At 40.2% G+C, this 18,590-nt stretch overlaps 1 protein-coding gene across 1 annotated transcript in view; it reads left to right on the plus strand.

The window, feature by feature from the left end:
* LOC119415844 (calcium-independent phospholipase A2-gamma) overlaps positions 1-18,219 on the plus strand; it is a 37,593-nt gene extending 19,374 nt beyond the window's left edge. The window contains exons 9-10 of the mRNA XM_037683020.1: positions 11,451-11,646; positions 17,697-18,219. Of these exons, the coding sequence (XP_037538948.1) occupies positions 11,451-11,646; positions 17,697-17,965 (465 nt within the window). The 3' untranslated portion in view covers positions 17,966-18,219. The remainder of the gene's footprint in view (positions 1-11,450; positions 11,647-17,696) is intronic.
* The last annotated feature ends 371 nt before the right edge of the window (positions 18,220-18,590 follow it).

Here is an 18,590-nt window from a genome sequence, read left to right on the forward strand (position 1 = left end):
TCCTTCCATCCTTCATCTATCTTTCCATCTATCTTTCCATCCATCCACTTCTTTACTCACTGTGTGAGAGGGGCGGGACACCCTGGACAGGTCTCCAGTCCATCACAGAGCCAATCCCAACACGTGTAAAAAATATATTTACAATAAGTCTAACCTGACTCTTTTTTTTTTTTTGTACTTTTTCAACTTTTGTTTGCTTTTGCTCAAAAAGACTTAATTTCAAATTAAAATTTGTACAGGAAAACATATTAAAAATATGCAAACCTTTATTGAATACATTCTGCCGAGCTGTGGTCAATGGTGAATTTTAAAGACAAAAGCATTCAAATAATATATTTTAAAAATGCAATATTTTCCCTTCATATTTGCATGTTTAGTGATAAGTAATAAGCTCTAGTTTTTAGATAAACTCAAATTCTGAGGGGATTATTGATGAGTTAAGCAGCGTTTGTATTTTTTGGTTATTGTCCAGTTTCCTGTAAGTTTCCAGCAGTTCATCATCCATGCTAATCTTTGCCCTCCACTCAAATGACTCTTTACAGGCTACTTGAAAGCAGTGATGAGCTCGACATGCCGTCTGCATGATGTCAGGTTTCCACACAGAGCGTCATCTCTGTGTTTTCCACAAATGCCCACAGACTTCTCCTAAGTCAAGCTCCAGACAATTGTCCTTCTGTGCAGCGAGTGTCAGAGTGACCGCTCCATGCGCAGACCGACTGTTGAATGTTAAAGCTGCACATGACGAGAGCTGATTGTTTAATGTTTGTGTGAGTCTGCAGAATGGAATATAAATATGACGGGGCCTGAAACTTTAGATTCTGACCAGTGGTTGATGGAGAAAGTGTAAAAAATTGTAACTTCTTTGCCTCTTAACTTTAAAGAGAGTGTAACTTGGAGCTATACTTTTGAAGCAGAGCAGCAGGGGCATTATCAAAGCCTAGCCTCAGCTGGCAGAGCCTTACTTTGTGAGGAGCAACAGGAAAAAAAAGAGTAAAAAATGAAGAGAGGAGGCCATGCTCCACGTTAAAGCTCTCCGCTCGAAAGAACATAGAAGTACATGACTTCAGGCATTTTCTAACAGATGCTACATGTTAGGAATGATGGCTAGGACGTAGTTTTCCCCTTTTTCTAGTTACTGAGGCGTCTCTTGAGGCAATGGGGAGGAATGAGAGTTTGTTTTGCGCCCATCCTTGTCTGTATTTGATGGAGGGCATGAAACAAGTGGACCACCACCCCTAGAGTGTGACCTCATGAGAGCCCCAGCGTGGCACCGTGCTCAACAGAAAGACTTAACACAGCTATAAATGGAATAGGTCAGACCCGCTCTCACGTTTTTTTACTTTTTCCCCACTAATGAAAGAGCAAATTTCAAACATTAGCTTAAGAAGACATTAAATGTGGAGAGAGAAGCAGAGAGGATCACATAATGAAGAGCTCTTCCAAAAGGGCAGCTCAGGAAGTCCCGACCCTTTGGAGCTTTATTTCCACCTTAGTTTTTCTCTCGCTCCCTTCTTAGGTCGAACGTTTCTGTAATAAATTACACGCTGAACCGGAGCAAAGAAGGGATGCAAGATTCAGGGAAGTAACGGAGGATTAATCTTAACATGTAGTCACTGTCACATCCGTCACTCTCCTCTTGAGTTAAACTTTGAGGAGAGAACTTGGACATTTCAGACCTGGTGGAGAACCTTTTGTTTGCCCTGGAGATAAATATGGGGGGAAATTGTTTCTTAGTAAAATCATGCTGACAAAATCCTACTTGATTTCTTGTTCTTCTTTTTCTTGTTTAGCTCAATTCACTTCAGTTTATTTATATAGTGCCAGGTCACAACAGAAATTATCTCAGTGCACTGAACAGAAACATTCATGTACATAAAAAATTTAATTAGTAGCATTATTTATCTAAGGAAAGAAGAAATCCAGCAGATTGTGTAGAGTCTTCACTTCATCACAGTCTCCCATACTGAGCAAGCACAAAGGCAACAGTGGAAAGGAAAAACTCCCATTTAACAGGAAGAAACCTTCAGCAGAACCAGGCTCAGGATGAGCGGCCACCTGCTTCACCCAGCTGTGTTTGAGAGGACAGGAAGGAGGAACAAACACAGAATGACAGGATGGAGGCGAGCAGGTCCTCTCTAGGAGGAAAGACAAAAAAAAACCTTATATAGAAATAATTACAAACTATTCATTTGTAACTATTTATATGATGACATTAGGTCAGTTTGTCCTCTAGTAGTCTAAGTCTATAGCAGCATAGGAAGGTGCAATGGGTTAAATGCAGAGAAATAATTTTGCCATTGTATGAGAACATACAATGATGGCTACACATAGCACTTGTACTTATAAGAAATAGGTCAGGAAACCCAAGCCAACCCTAACTATAGGATTTCTCAAAAAGAAAATTCTTAAGCCTAATTTTAAAAATGGACAATGTGTCATCCTCACAGAGAGAAACTAGAAGTCTGTTCCACAAGAGAGGAGCCTGATGGCTGAAAGATCTTCTTCCCATTCTGTTTTTGGAAACTCTAGGGACCACAAGTAAACCTGCACTCTGAGAGTGAAGTGCTCTTTAATGGAAATATTTCTTCTACTACTGCTGCTACTTAAAAAATCACAGTGGTTAAGTACTTTTTTTTAATTTGTAGATTTTATTATTTATTTTATGCTGTATTCCTACATATTCTTAAAAAAGGGAGAGATGTCTGGATTTTTATTTTTTTATTTTAGCCTTTTGCAAATTTGGAAAAGTGTGTGGAGAGAATTTTATTTTTATTTACTTTTTATGGTTCTATAATCTAAAAGAAAAAAAATCTGAACTTCTGTAAAGATATTTCTGAAACTATCAAAGTGCTTCTCAAATTTATTATATAAAAATAATAGATATAGTTATAATGATGTCACCGTTTGATTTGTACACCACATCAGGCCCAGAGTTCAGTATTGTAGCCATTCATGTCAAAATGTTAGTTTATGATTGAGAACACATAAATGCGTTCTCAATGTTTTTAATCTGAGGTGTCAGTGTTGTCTGGATTTTTATGTCAAGCTTTTATGGTATTTAGAGGAATATTTAGTAAATTATTGTACTTGTGCATCAAAAGTGACCCAGTTCTTGCTGAGAAGATGTGAACATTGAATCTGGAAGCACTTGGTATTTGTAAAACATAACCTGTGCAGGTGTTTTGTCTTTTGATGTGATAACCGCAGAGAAAGTTGGGAAAGTTTGCAAATGACCTCCATGGCACATGACAACCATAACTAGAAACGGAGGTACACTTGTGTTTGGTTTTGCACAAACTATTGACTAAACGAAAACACTTTGTGGTTATGCTCAGTGATTCTGCCAAGTGTCTGCTGTGTTAAGAGCTTGCCCAAACCTTGCTCTGTCCCGGACCTTGTCGTCTCACAATGCGATGCTCTGTGGAAGGACGGGGGGCCTTTCTTCCCTGCAGTGACTCCAGATGCAGTTTGTGGAACGAACCACAGCTTTAAATTTTGTACTACTGTTTAATGGCATGCAAGTCCGTCTTTAGTCCCCTTTCAGTCGCAGAATGGTTTGAAAGTGAGTTTTATATTGCCCAGTAGATGACTAAAAGCCTTTTTTATTGTTCATGAAATGTTCAGGGGTTCTGGACCAGATGAGTTTGAACATGAGGCTCTGCGTTTGTTCTTGTTGTCGATGTGTCACAGTTAGACTCTAAAGCACACAGTTTGATCGTGTTTTTGCTTTAATGTGTGGGAACAAGTCTCCATCCACAGTATATTGTGCTTGTTTTGCCTGCCTGAGGCAAAGCAGGCTCTCGTACAGACTGATCGTCTTCTGTTTAAAGATGATTTGAAGCTGACCTTTGTGGTCTTTGAAGCTCAAAGGTGTAGTAGTCACGTAGGTACGTGCCACTAGTTGTAGTATGACAATATATGAGATATATATGCATACAATATTCACGAGTTCCTCATCTTTCTGGCTGTGTAATGTCGTGCATTGAATTTAACAGAAATGTAACGAGAGACGTTATTATCTTTGACCCATCAAATCAATGCGGTCATTTATTTTCAGAATCAAAGTTTAACATCAAACATTTACATTAATTTGGCAAAATATGAAAATAATAACAGTGGTACGTTTCACAGAAAAGGGACATCGATCACTCGGCGGTGAACGAGGACTTTGCTTCAGATATTTCTAAAATATCTGTACTGATTTTATGAGAAAGAGGAGAGTTTTAAGATGAAATGGAGATTTATCTTGCAGAGAAATATGTGAGGGAATTAATCTGTTTGACCAGAAATTGCACGCTCCATCAGATATCAGCTTGCCCACGGTACACTTGGTCGAAAATAGAACCATCTACCTTGATGATGAACTCAGCGTCGGCGTAGGTTCCTTTCTGACTCTTTTCAGCGTCTCCGTGAGAACTACCAAACCCTCAGAGAGTCGTACGTGGTTTTCAAACAGAAATTATAATCCCAAAACGTCTCTGGATCATCCTGAATGCGTTTGCACCCAAGAATTCCGAACTCCTTTCATTCTTCAGAACTTCTCAGACTCTAACAGAATCTTTCAACTCCAGCAACTCTCTAGTTCTTCATCTCCCGAATTCTTTTCCATTCTAACATGAACTGGGAAGTTGCCACATTTTAAATGGGTCGACTTCCGGTTCAATTTAGAGCTTTCTGATTCGTGGATGTACCAGAAAGAGGTGTGGTTTTTTGACGTAAGGTGTTATCAAAAGTCGAGGTCAGAGAATGAGTTTGTTTAACAACTGACAGAGAGATTATTGCAGAAAAGCAGACTTCGTGGAGTCAACTCTTCTGTATCTTCTGTAAAGATTAAACATGACATTTCTTTTTCAGTAAACATTTAGTTGACCGAAGCTTCAACTTTCACATACTTACGTTGCTTGGCTCATTTCAGACAGAAAATCAAGAAATGCATATTAACCTGATTTCTTCTTCGAATGAGGAATAAAAATCATTACTTACTGTTTATGTAAAATAAAAATGAGTAGTTCTTTTCAACCTGTAACATTGAGTGGAACTAACACAATTTGATTATTAAACATTTGTAAAACAGTAATGATTATAGAGAATTGTCTTTTCTGCTTGATTAATTCAAGAAAGAAAGTCACCAGATGGCTCAGACTGTATTCAGATCAATGAAAATAACAGTCTCTGTCCATCTGATAGATTTGAGGTCATCAGGGTCAGATCAGGGTCAGATCAGGTTCACTACAAAGGTCAATTAGAGAATCGGTCGTCATCATCATATAATGCGGCGTGAAGACCTCTGGCTTGACCTGGCCACTGACAGAGATTTTATTCCTATCATTGCTTACCTCACATGTGTCCTTCATGTGGATAAAATGCTGTTTAGAGAATAAATTTCCTTGTTACATATATGAACAAAGAAGTACAGCATAAAGATGTACTGCATGTGGCACTGGCTTGCAGAGTTTTGGAAGCACAGCAGGGACTTTGTCTGCAGCCTAATTATCTTATAAATTCTAACTATCTGTGGAAAACTGTTGTGTTCTGATGCCCAGGACTTACACAATGCTCCAACAAAACTACCCAATTATTTCAGAAAAGGAAGCCTCGTTTGCAGAACTTCATTATAAGTCATGACGGAGCTCAGTGTTCAGTCCAGTTCATGTCAAAATAAAAGAAAAGCAAACATAAGAGAAGGTGTAATGAGCACATTCATCGTCACTGAACGCTGATGTAAACGCAGTCACATTTGTAGTAAAGTGTCGCCTCGTTCACCGTCTTCTGCTCCTATAATGACCTAAAACAGACGAGGGTTGAAGTTTACTCACAGTTCAGAGCAAGAGAGATGTGGAGGCACACTGACTGGGTGTGGAGGATCTAGTTTTCTGTCCCAGTTAATGGGGGCTTACAAACTCTGGGGCATGAAATTACTTTTATGATCCTGATGATAGCACTTTTTTCCTATTCAGAACAGCCCTTCGCCTCCAAGACAGCTTAAATGGGCACAGTGAAGATAAGCCCCCCAACGTTAATGACAGCTAAAGTTTTCAAACTACAGACAGTCTACAGTAACATGTGGGCAATGCTTCAATATTTAACAAACATAATGAGCTTATCTAAACAGAAAAACAAAGTGATGAAACATTCTTAATAATGTTTCAGTGCAGTCGAGTGAGTTGTTTAGTTGAGTTCAGTTTGATGTGGAGAGGTCTTTGAGCCCCAAGAAGTTTGATCTTCCAGATCATTTCTACAGACTTCAGACTTTAATTAGATGGTTAGGGTGTTGATTTGCTCACAAAGCTCACAAAATGCAAGTTTTAAAGCTTTTTAAGTTTCCCCCCAACAGTCAGCAGCAATTACGTTCTCTAAGCAGCAAATTGAAAGTTTGAATTATTGATGCTCATAAGAAGAGTCTGAGTGAAGCTGTTTCCTCAGTTCACACTGATATTTGGAAATGGAAAAGAATCCAGAGAGTTCAAATTAATGTCTGAAAGACAAACAGACCTTGGTTTTTAAAAACTACTTGTAAGATTTCTAGAAAAGCAAATCAACACCCTGTTTGATGGCGGGGAACTTCTTTCAGGAAACCCAACAAAGTTAAGTCAGGTCCTCTGGACAGTTTCTTTGTGTTGAAACGTTTTGTCTTTCATCCAAAAACCTTCATCAGTCCGAGGAGCCACAACAAACTCAGTCTTATAAACATCACCTTCACGTAGTGGATCAACCAGTTTGATGGTGCTCAGATGGTTTCTGGAGTCCGCCCTCTCCACCGCTGACTCTTTTGAGGCAGTCATGACCCAAGTGGTTCAAAACATCAAAGTTCATGCTCAGTAATCCAGGTAGATAAATCCAACAAGCAGGTCCTCTGGACGGTTTCTTTCAGGAACGTTTTAGTATATCTGCTGTTCAGCTACAACTCATGTTTACTAAAGCTGCATTAGAGGAAAATATTTCATTTAGTTCCACCTCAAATCTGATTATCAGAAGTTTATAGAGAAATTTGTCAACAAGCACAAGAACTGCATGTACTCAATGAAAGTTTCTGATTAATGAGCAAAGTTTATTTAAAAAAGGGGATGAAAAGAACACTTGATCTGCTGTGCAGCACGGGGTGGATTAATATGAACTTTACTGCATCACTAAATACTAGAAATAACAGCTTCAATGTTAGGGTTTTGCATTGGACACATAGTTCCCTGACCTTTACATATTAATAGTAAATGTGTGGATATTACTTCAAATAAGTTGTACATGTAAGAAGGCCAAGAATCTTAAAAGAACTAGATGTCCTTTGCAGGAACAACTGGTAAAAAATTAAAATAAATCCCTCATTACTTTGGCCACAGAACAGTCTAATGTGTAGTCAGAGAGGGTGTTCTAAGCAAAATGCATTTTTATGGCGCTCAGTTTAAATCAAAGCTTTCTTCTTTCTACAATCAAGGAAGTCGTCAGCTGCAAATTTGGACCCTATCACGCAGCTTGCCTTTATGATGGCTTGGTTCATGTCTGGAGGACCCGGACTCAAATGCTTTGGGCTGAATGGATCAGATCTTGGGGATTTTTCATCGGTGTGGCTTGTTTTGGACATTTCAGAACCAAGTGGACCAACACAGACTCAAGGTTGATGTCATTAAGTTCTGCCTGTCCCCAAAACAACTGTGTTAATCTAAATTTGGTCGCCTTGGCTGGCCTGGAAGGCCATTTTATCTAAAGTCGCCTGGAGAAAATGTGATCTGACGCTCACCACCCCCTCCCAGAGGAATTTCCAACTGATAACCAGATGAGCCAGATGAATAAACTTTGTGTCATCATTTCAGGACTCTGGATTCTCATAGAGGTTATTCTTGGCCATTTCTCGACATACCTCGAGAATGTTTATGGATCTCACCGGAGGACATTGACTGATTACAGTGACCTCGAGAGCATCTATAAGCGTTGTTGACCGCTCTTGTCTCTGATGCAGAATGTCTACGTAAATATGTGCTTGTTTGTGCGAGGTGTTTTTTCAATATTGGAGGTTTTTCTCAGCCAAGAAAAAAGTCTGATAGGAATTTTTTTCACCTCCAACTCCTACATGTGTCCAGTTAACCACTGTTTTTGTCTGTCCAGACAGGTCTCACTTGTAAATGAGTCTTGGAGGCTCAATGTGATTTATCTGTTTAAATAAAGGTTGAATGAAAAAAAGATTTCTTTGTTTATAAAAATACATCAGCTATTAGATTTTAAAGTGTGAGATTAGCCTCGATCCTCTGGCACACAAGATAACATGTGAAATGCTGTCAGAAGGAAATTACTGAGTGTTTCAGGAAGCCACAATTCAAAGCTGGAATTTCTCTCTATCTGATGGAAACCTAACCTTCAAGGGGTTAAACATCCATCAGGGTACAGACATCTGACAGGAATGTTCCCCCTGAGGACATTTATCCAGTGACACTTGGCAAATCTCAGTTTGAGCAGCATTAGTCCTCTAAATCCTTAGAAATGGTGGCAACCTTTGCTAACGCCGTGCTGCGTGTTTGACGGACAGCTTCAGCCTGAGAATTCTGTGTGCAAAGCTCATTTGTAGTTTGTCCTAAGCAGATCATTGTCTCTAGTTTCACCACTTGTTCAAATATGCCTTGGCCTCCAAAAAGCACCTCCTGTGTGACGATGTGGCTGTGATCCAGGACTGGAAATGTGACTAAGAAGTTGATTTAAATTAAAGACTGCCAGAGCAGCCTTGGCTTGGTGTGGTCTCTGTAAGAAGGCCAGTTTGGTTAAGATGCTTGATGGGGGGGCAAAAGACGTAACAATTGTTCTTCAAGAAATAAATAATCAAACAAACACACTTCTTTTTTTTTTTTAAAGCTAGGAAACATCAGACTTTTCAGCAGCTGAGAAATGTTGCAGCATTCTGCTCGCTCCTCGGAGCACCACTGGGCTGAAGGCTTCTCATGTTAAAGCCTCGGCACTGGGTGTCAAACAGACCAGTGTTTCTGTGAAACTGGCCTCCAGCTATCTGCACAGAGCCCATAACTGGACCTGGACCAGTGCCTTAATGGACTGAGTTCAGAAAATGGAGCCCACAGAGGGCGGGTTAGTGATAAGAAAACTGCTTAGTTGTTTTGTTTCCAGCTGGGCTTGTCTGCTTCCCACTGCAGTAAGTCACTTTTAAACCTCCACCAGGAGCGTTTCTTCTGTGCTTCATCTCTGTCTTTGCTGGAGAAGCTGTTTGTGCATGTTGATGTGCTCTGAACAAATGGACACTTCAGCACTTCTGTGCTTTAAGCCCTCTTTGCATGATTTCCATATTGGCCAGCTGGACTGAGGCTGCTCTCCTTAAAGAAAAGTTGTATTAAATGAAGAGGTCGGTCAGAAATGATTCAGACTGTTTTATCAGACAAAGATCACTTCTTTAAACTGAGTTTTTCCATCAAATCTAAAGGCTTTAAAAACATTTCTGTCTGGCCCTCTGCAAATCTGTTTATGAATTTTTCATTTACAAATATTTTAACTATCAAATTGATATGTTCAAATCTTTATAGACCCAGGAGTCCTAATCATTCTTACGTTTTCTCCTAGTAGGAGATGGATGGTTTCAATTTCCATTCATGTATTTCAAGAGCAAATAAATAGTTACCAGAATTTATTTAATTGATATTCGGGGAAAAAATACATTAATGTTGACGATCTTCTTTTTTCCACATGTTGGACTAATGTTTTTTTGCTGTTGTTAAAAAAAGAAACGATTCAATTTGAGCTGGTGGCTGGATTGACTGAAAGTGTCGCACTCTCTGTGACCTCACTTTTTATTTAGTAAGATGATCAAATCACTATTTTTTCTTAATGAACTGTAATGTGTCTGATGTTCTGCCTTTGCACCTAAAAATATTCAGCTATATGTCCTAAAATACCCAAAACAATAATATCAATAATAATAAAAAGGAACAACAGAAAACATGATGTACTTTAAGCTGAATTCAAAGAAAAATAAAAAGATATCCAAATTTGATCCGTTTTGTCCTTTGGGGAAAAACGGCAGCAGATTTATATGAATGAGATTTAGTTTTCCAGATGCATTACATTTCTGATGTTTAATATTCATTGTGTAAAATAAACCCACAATTATATATATGTTTTAGTTTGTTCTTGTTTATCAAAGAATAAGAAAAACAGTTATATTTTCATTTTTGACACAGACACAAAACAGAATTATAATATGTTTCTGTTTTTCAAAATAGATTAAAGTAACGGATTAAATAAAACCTAGATTATTAATATTACATGAATAAATCTGAGCTGTTAGCGTTATACCACCATTATTTGGGATCATTACTGTTCTGAAAATGTCAGTATACAGTATAAAATGGCTGAAAGACCGCTGTGAGGTTTGTTTTAATGAAGCTTTTAGTTTTGTTTGACTCTTATCTAACGCTGAGCTAATGCTCCCAGTGCTGCCTCTTTGTGGGAAGCTGCCTTGTGAAGTCTTTCATGAAGCGTTTCCTGTCATGAGTGTTCACTGCACGTGTGCCCTCAGTTACAGTAGCCGATGCCATTTGCCTTCTTTCCCTTGATGTTTGGACCGATGACAGATTTTCTCTGTCCACATCTTGAAGTCTTGAGTTCCTATATTCTCCATTAGTTTCTGCAGCTATTTCGTGCTGCTGAGTGCTGAAGAAATGACACCCCACCCCTGTTCCTCACTGTGTAAATCCATGTAACATAGGCTGTCTGTTATACCCACTTCTTTTTTTGTCTGCACAGATTCAAAGCAAGAAAGCTCTCGATCAAATCTCCTCACACACCGAGTCACACTGCTGTGTCCCAAGACACTTGGGGGGCCTTGCGGCTCCCATCACCCCCCCACAACCCATCCGGGCGCCTTAATGAGGACTGGCCCCGGTGCGTTTGATCCTGCTGCCAGCTCGCAGCCCCCCGGCCCCTCGGTCTCATGTCTATTCAACAGTCCCACAGCCTCTACAGTTACTCCCCCACTGCCTCGGGTACAATATAGATTTAAAGCAACAACACTTCTGGGTGGATGTTTGATAGCAGAGCTGAAAATGTGAAGGGGGGTGGAACAAAACCATTGCAAGCAGCTGTACATTGAAGCAGCTCTTCAGCTGTGCATTGATTTGTTTATTTATTCATTTTTATGTTCAACTAACTGAGGAGTCACAAACAAACTGTTTGACTGTTTCAGTGACTCCTCAGATTGATGAAGCCCTTCAGATGAAGAGCGAAACATCTCTCCACAGCAGCTACAACAACAAAAAGAAAGAAACCGTCCAGATGACCTGACTGAACATTGTTGGACTGTTTATCTGGATTATTGAACATGAACCTTGTAAACTACTGACTGCTACAATTTTACTAATGTAGTCTTTAGGCTCCAATTATTTGTGTTTTCTGACAACAGTTGTGTGAGACTGTTCACTTCATGCACATGGAGGCTCTAAAGTGGTGCTTGTGTTTGTCCATAGGATGGTGGTTTGCTGATGAACAACCCAACAGCACTTGCTATCCATGAGTGTAAGCATTTGTGGCCCAACACACCCCTGGAGTGCGTGGTCTCGCTTGGAACAGGTCGCATTGAAACTGCCGGCAAGAACAGCGCCACGTACACAAGCCTCAAGACCAAACTTACCAACGTCATCAGCAGTGCCACAGATACAGAGGGTGAGTGCAGATGTTCAGAGGGAGGGGTCAGACGTTAAAGGGTGGTTCTGTGGAGAAATGATCGATTAATAACTTACACGTTGTAGATAGTTCTCTGAGTAGTCTTAGTTTGTCCAAAAGGACTATGAGCTAACAACTAGCTCAGGATCAGAGTGGATTGCTGCCATCTTAAAATAACTCCCATCTCAAAAACATTTTAATAACTGTTCTTGTTCACTCTATTTTAGCAGCTAGCTGTAGCACTTCCGGGGCAGCATGGGAGCAGTTCTTGCAGCGTTTCAAACCATTTCTTCTCGAAAAATTATATAATACAAGACTAGAGTTACATTTGGGCCCAAAAAAATCAGATTCGGCCGCAACCCATAGCCATAATTTTCTAACCCGACCCAACAAATTCACCCCCCCCCCCCCCCCCCGGCATTTTAAATTAAGCTTTGACTGTTCATATAGTTATTAACGGTCATCAGATGTGCGCAGCTGAGTAAAGGGGCAGAAGATCGGCGCTGAGGTGGTGTTTGTCCTTTCATGACTGTCAAAGCACATTTAATCCCTATTCTGCATTATTCAGACACAGACCCTGCTCTGTCATGTCTGCTTTGGGATCTCCCCAGTTTGTGTCGTTGGCCGCGCGTGTCCGCTGAGTGCAGCGGCTGAATGAACATCCATTTGGGAACTGGATCACTTCCTGGCAGTACAGTCCATCTGAATCTTAACTGAACTTTATTTTAACTCATTCAAGGCCGGTCAGCTCGCGGTGAAATGACTGCGTGTGGCTGGTAATTTTATGGCAAGCCATGTTGCCATATAATTGGATTGCAGCTCATCCGCTGACACAATCAAAAGCCTAACACCGACCGGCCCGCCCATCCAGCACATTATCATGGCCTGGCCCAAATTTGGGTTGGGTCGGGACGGGACAGGCTTCGGGCCCATGTTAGAAATGACAGCTCTATACTAGACTGACAATTGTTTAAAGCAGGGGTGCCCAAAGTGGGGCCCATGGGCCAAAGTTGGCCCGCCAAGCTGTCCCCATTACTATATTAAAATTTTCTTTGAAGAATCAATGTGTTTACACTCATTCATTCCACCCATGACTTTATTGTTAGTCGGTCTGACTACTATAATTTAACTACATGGATTACACAGTAGAGTAGATAATTTATGTATTTTTAAATAATTTAAGTAATTTTAATTTTATTTTGACAGACTTTCTACCATCCCTTGGCAGCTTCCTGCCACTGAATAACATTTTCCTTGATAGAATACACTTATAAATCACATGAAGTTTTTAAAAGTAAATTATAAATTTGAACTGGTTTCAGTGGTGATTTGAGCCTCATTACATTTAAATTCATCACCCCTGAAAAATAAAGAAACCATCATTAGGATTGTTTAAGGAAACAGTTTTCAAACCTTAGCATCACCATAATATTGAATAAATATGGAATAAATGACAACAGTCACAAACAGACCAATAAAATCTATGATTTTTTTTGCACGTGGCCCACCACCTGTCAATCAATCCAGTAAGCATGTCAGCAACTGACCAATCAGCAACCTTGATTGATTTGTCCTGAAGTGAACACCTCTTACCTGCAGAGCTGCAGCGGTGTTGCATGAACGCTTTGCAGTCAGAGATATTTCAATAATAACAGCATCTACATCTTTGGTTTCATGTTATTCTACTGTAATAAACCTTTTGTAAAATACACCAGAATGCAGGAAATGGCATCTACTTTATTCAGAATTCTCTGGGGGAGGACCCCAGACCCCCCACCACCAACAACACAGCCTGTTCTGTAATGTTCTTTATACAGAATGGAAGGTTAAATAACTGTATAATAAGTCAATGGACTTTACTTAAAGAAGTATTTGCCTTTCTTGTATAATATTATTGCATTTGGCCCACAGCCCTCTGATAGATTTTAAATTTGGCCCTCTCAGGGAAAAATGTTGGTCACCCCTGGTTTAAAGGGTTATAAAGTACCATTTGCATGAACTGCTATGAAGTATTGGAGACTGAAGTTGTTTTAAGATGATCCACTTTGGTCTTGTCAAAATTAAAGTATTCCTTGTGAAGCCCTTCAAAGAGCTATTTATAACAGGTAAGATATTATTTGTTCACAGCCTTTCACCAGAACCTCACTTTAACGTGACCAAACTCTTGAAAAATGCATTATATTGTGTGAAGCTAAACTTTGCCGGATTGAAAATTACATCTTTATGACGAGAGCACTCATTTTCAGGACAACAGTTGGTACTTTGTCAGACTTTTAGTTTTATAATATCGATTCGGTAATACACACGCAGGCACGCATGTATTTATACTCAAAATATTCTATTAAAACGGAATTGTAACGTATCAGATTGATTTAACTTTTAGCTGGTGTGCACGCCAACAGTTTGATTAGGTTGAGTATGTTAATTTCTCCAAACTTTAATGTAAAATGGAGAGTACATGTGGAAAACTCTGTGATCCTGTATGTATTCTAGGCAGGAGAATGTGTTTAGTATGTTCCAGTACAGAAAATGTTGCTCTTGATGTTGACTCGGACCAGGATTCATCCTGCTGTGGCCCGTGTGGATGCATCTTCTCCCTCTCCTTATCACCTCTCGACACTTTCTGCTGTGCCTAAATTTGTCTTGGCCCCCTCCTTGTTGATGCTGTAGTGCAGCATGTGACCCAGTTGCCTCCTGTTTTCCTCCTGTCCTGTATGTGGAATTAAAACCTCGGCAGCTTTCCACAGAGGCGTTTATGTTTAGAAACAGCAGATAAGTCGGAGTGTTTTATCTGAAAACGTCCCTGTGTGTTCAGAAGCCTCCTGCTTGGTGTTGGGAGTATCAGTGGAGCTCAGCTTCTTGTTATGAGCAGATAAGGCTGAAACAGGAGTTTAGATGCAATCATAGCCCCTAATTTGAACAAAACAGACAGTAAAACAGCTTTTGAGCCTGAGATAATGTTACTGACTGTTCAAAGTGACCTTGGGTTTGTTCTCCCACGAGACAACTGTGTGTTTCCAACCATTTACAAACTCTTTGTGACCGTACTGAAGTGCTGCCAAAGTAACCTGATTGTTTACAAATCAGGATGCTAAGTGTGTCGTGAGGCTTGCACAAGAAATTTAACCTTGTAGTGTTTGGACAAACAGTGGGTGGTTTGTGAGCAGAAGAGTCTCCATCTTTAAGTCTCTCTTTCTGGCTGCTGAAGACCCAAACTGACTTGTTTCTTACAGTTACAGATGGTGAATACATGTTTGGTTATGCAATAAATAAAATGCCAATTCTTATTTTGTAACATTTACTCCAAATTGAAAATACTTGATGATTGGCACACAGTTTGTAACCTGACACACCTTTTGGTGGATTTCATAAAGCTCTCTACTAAAATTTCCACTGAAACTGTTGAGAAACGTCAAATCAAACTTGACTTCTAAAGTGCATTTCAGGAGTAAAGCAACCCGCTGCTTTCCAACAAGAACATAAAAAATAATAAAACAGTGCATTTGGATGTACTTGCACATTCACATTGGCAGCACGACGCCTCAGTGGTTAGCACTGTTGCATCACAGCAAGAAGGACCTGGGGTCTTTCTGTGTGCAGTTTGCATGTTCTTTTCATGCTTGCGTGGGTTTTCTCCGGTTTCCTCCCACAGTCTAAAAACATGCATGTTAGGTTGCCTTCAGGTCCAGGCCTCCCTTGTAAAAGAGATCAGTGATATCAATGGGATTTGCCTGGTTAAATAAAGGTTAATAATAATAATAATTAATTCAGATACATTCAAACAAACAGAATCACTAAAGTGATCTAACAGGATATATAAGTTAATAAAAACCTAATCATAAGCTTTTGCTAATAGAAGCATTTTTAACTTTTTCTTCTAAATATTAAGGAGGATTCTCAGGTCTAGGACTCTTCTATTTCAATAGGGCACAGATAAAGAAGGTAGTTTCCCCTGATGTAGAAAAGGTACGGGTTATCATGGTCTGCAGATCTGAGTGACAAAGACACTTTCAAAAATTAAAATAAATAATATAAAAATGATAAAAATTGAAAGCTGAAGGACACATCTTAAGTTACTGGTCTGACGGTGTTCCAACTCAAAAATGGGCATGAAATATGGGTTGTGACTGACAGAATGAGATCCCGTAAAGAAATGGTTGAATGAGCTTTCTCAGTGGGGCGGCTGGGCTCAGCCTTCGAGATGAGGTGAGGAGCTCCTTCATCCAGGGGGAGCTCAGGGTCTCTGCTCCTCTGCATTGAAAGAAGTCAGCTGAGGTGGCTTGAGCATCTGATTAGAGTGCTTCCTGGATTCATCTTCAATAATCTTTATTGTCCCCAAAGGGCAATTTGTTTCACAGACAGTAAGCACACTAAACATCTATACTCAAGACATTCAGACATTAAAATAACAGAAATCATCAGTGTTCCTTGAGAAGCCTGAGCGCTACAGGGATGAATCAGTTTTTCAGTCTGTTCGTTCTACATCTGGGCAGCAGCGTCCAGATGGAAGCAACCTGAACTTACCATGGAGTGATCAGGATCTGCCAGAATCAGCCTGGTCTTGTCCTTGTGTGCCTCCCTCTGGAGATTTTCCAGGCACATCCCACAGGAAAGAGACCCCCAGGCAGACCCAGAACTCCCTTGAGGGATTATGTATCCTCTCTGGACTGGGAACTCCTTGAGTGCTGCTGGGGAGAGGGTTTCCTTTCTGGACCTGGTACCTTTATCACCTGACCATGGATATAGAAAATCCATGAATGGATGGACAAATCAATAATCAGTTTATAATTGCTACTATAAGTGACTCTGTTCGTCATATCAGCAATCCACCAAAGTCCATGCTCAATAATCCAGGAATAAAATCCAACAATGTTAACAGGTCATCTGGATAGTTTCCTTTTTGTGCTGAGACGTTTCACCTTCCATCCAGAAGGCTTCATCAATCTCGGGAAACACCAAACAAAACTGCTTCTCCCCCAACAGCTTACTCCAAAGTGGCAAAAAACCCAGTTATGTTGGTGATAAGCGTGTCTCTGGGACACGTCCTCTCATCCGGTGCCTGCCCTCTCCCTCGTCGACAGTCATGTCAAACTGGTTCAAAACACCAAAGTCCATGCTCAATAATCCAGGTATAAAATCCAACAAGGAAATGTCTCAGCACAAAACCGTCCAGATGACCTGACTAAACATTGTTGGATCATATCAACAATCTGCTGTCAGAGAAGTCATTTGGTGAAAGTCAGTTTGTGTTTAAGTCTAACTGAATAAATAAGAAATCACATTTTTAACTAGAAAAAGCCTCTTTGCTCTTCTTGACTTCAGTGAAGAAGATACTCCCCGGGTCTGATGTTATTAAAACCAGAGCAGCAGCTGTTTCAGGCCTGCAGTTTACCTGCCTGTAGCTACTGCTGAAAAACACTGATAAGTCCCAACGAAAAGTAAAATCCTACCAATTATTGTGATCAAAGGAGAAGTCAGCTGCCTCACTTCCTCTGACTCTGAAAGTGTCCTCATTATCTTAAAGACAATCTTGTCTCCGTCTTTTCATTAGGCTAAAGTTATTAGAATTTATTTGTACAGAGTTGAACTTTTAAAGCACATTGATTTTCTGTGTCAGCATAATGGAAGTAGATGAAAGTGATTATTCTTTAGATAAGCTTAGAGGCAGCCAGTGTTCAGCGTCTGTGTTCAACCTCCTGACCTACTGTGGGAACACGGTCACAAAATGATGTTGACTTTTTGAATCCACCCTGAATATTTACGTGTGTTACAGCCGCCTTTGTGTGAGTTCGAATGCTGTTGATTTTATAAGCATTCAGAAGAAAACAGTTCTGACAGGCGAGCGAGACGTTTTCTTTTGAAACGTGTTCAGACCTTCAGCCCTGAGCTCCTACTCACTGACACATGAAATGCCGTCACTGCGCTGACTGACAGGGTTCGACTCAACACGACCTTTTCCCTCCAAACGCTCTTGCTGAGTGTTTGTACATATAGGAACCATTAGGCAGTGTTTATAAGTTTGTTACATGTTTGACCTTTCTGCCCTCCAGAGGTTCACGCTATGCTCGACACCTTCCTCCCCCCGGACACTTACTTCCGCTTCAACCCTTTCTTGAATGAAGACGTCTCCCTGGATGAGAGCCGGCATGAGAAGCTCAACCTGCTGCAGGCTGAGGGCGTCCGTTACCTGGAGAGGAATGAGGAAAAGCTAAGCAAAGTCGCTCGCATCCTCACTCGAGAGAAGAGCTCCATCCAGAGGGTGACGGAGTGGGCCAAGCTCAAGGCTGACATGTATAACGGCCTTTCCTCAACGTTTTAGCTCCAAGAGAAGTCCTGTGTTCTGGCTCGAAGGCTTTCCTATAGTTCCAACTGTACACAAATATTACACTTTACCCCAATTAATGTGTCAAAGTTTATAATTCTATGACCAGTAGTTTGTGAATGTGTGAATCCATCCAACATGCCAAACACCTCCTTCTTCCTCAACAACACTTAATGGATATTTTTAATAATAATGTGCCAAAGGATTTGTCTCTTCCTACGAGAGTCTTTGTCCCTGCCAGCTACTTTGGCAAAGAAAATATCTAATTTTAGACTCATTTCAAAGACAATATTTTAAAATGGTTTTGAAATTTGGAAAATCTCCCAAAATCAGTAAATATTGCTCATGTTAGCAAAGGCAGCTGCAGTGTTGGTTCTTGGTGCCTCTGAATGTTATGGCTACAATCAGTGCAGATTGTCTTTGGTGAAATGTGAAGTCAAGGCCGGCAGAATGTTGACATCAGTTAGGCCTTTTCTTCACGACAACACAATCTTTCCAAAACAAACTTTTTGTTTGTTGTTTATGAAAACCTGTGTAAAGATGGCACAGTTCTTAGAAACATCTTCATCCACACTAAAACACCAAAATGATCAAAATGCAGTAGTAACTGTTCCAGGCCTGT

This window comes from Nematolebias whitei, chromosome 10, assembly GCF_014905685.2.
Source record: "Nematolebias whitei isolate Nwh7 chromosome 10, NemWhi1, whole genome shotgun sequence".
Classification (NCBI taxonomy): domain Eukaryota; kingdom Metazoa; phylum Chordata; class Actinopteri; order Cyprinodontiformes; family Rivulidae; genus Nematolebias; species Nematolebias whitei.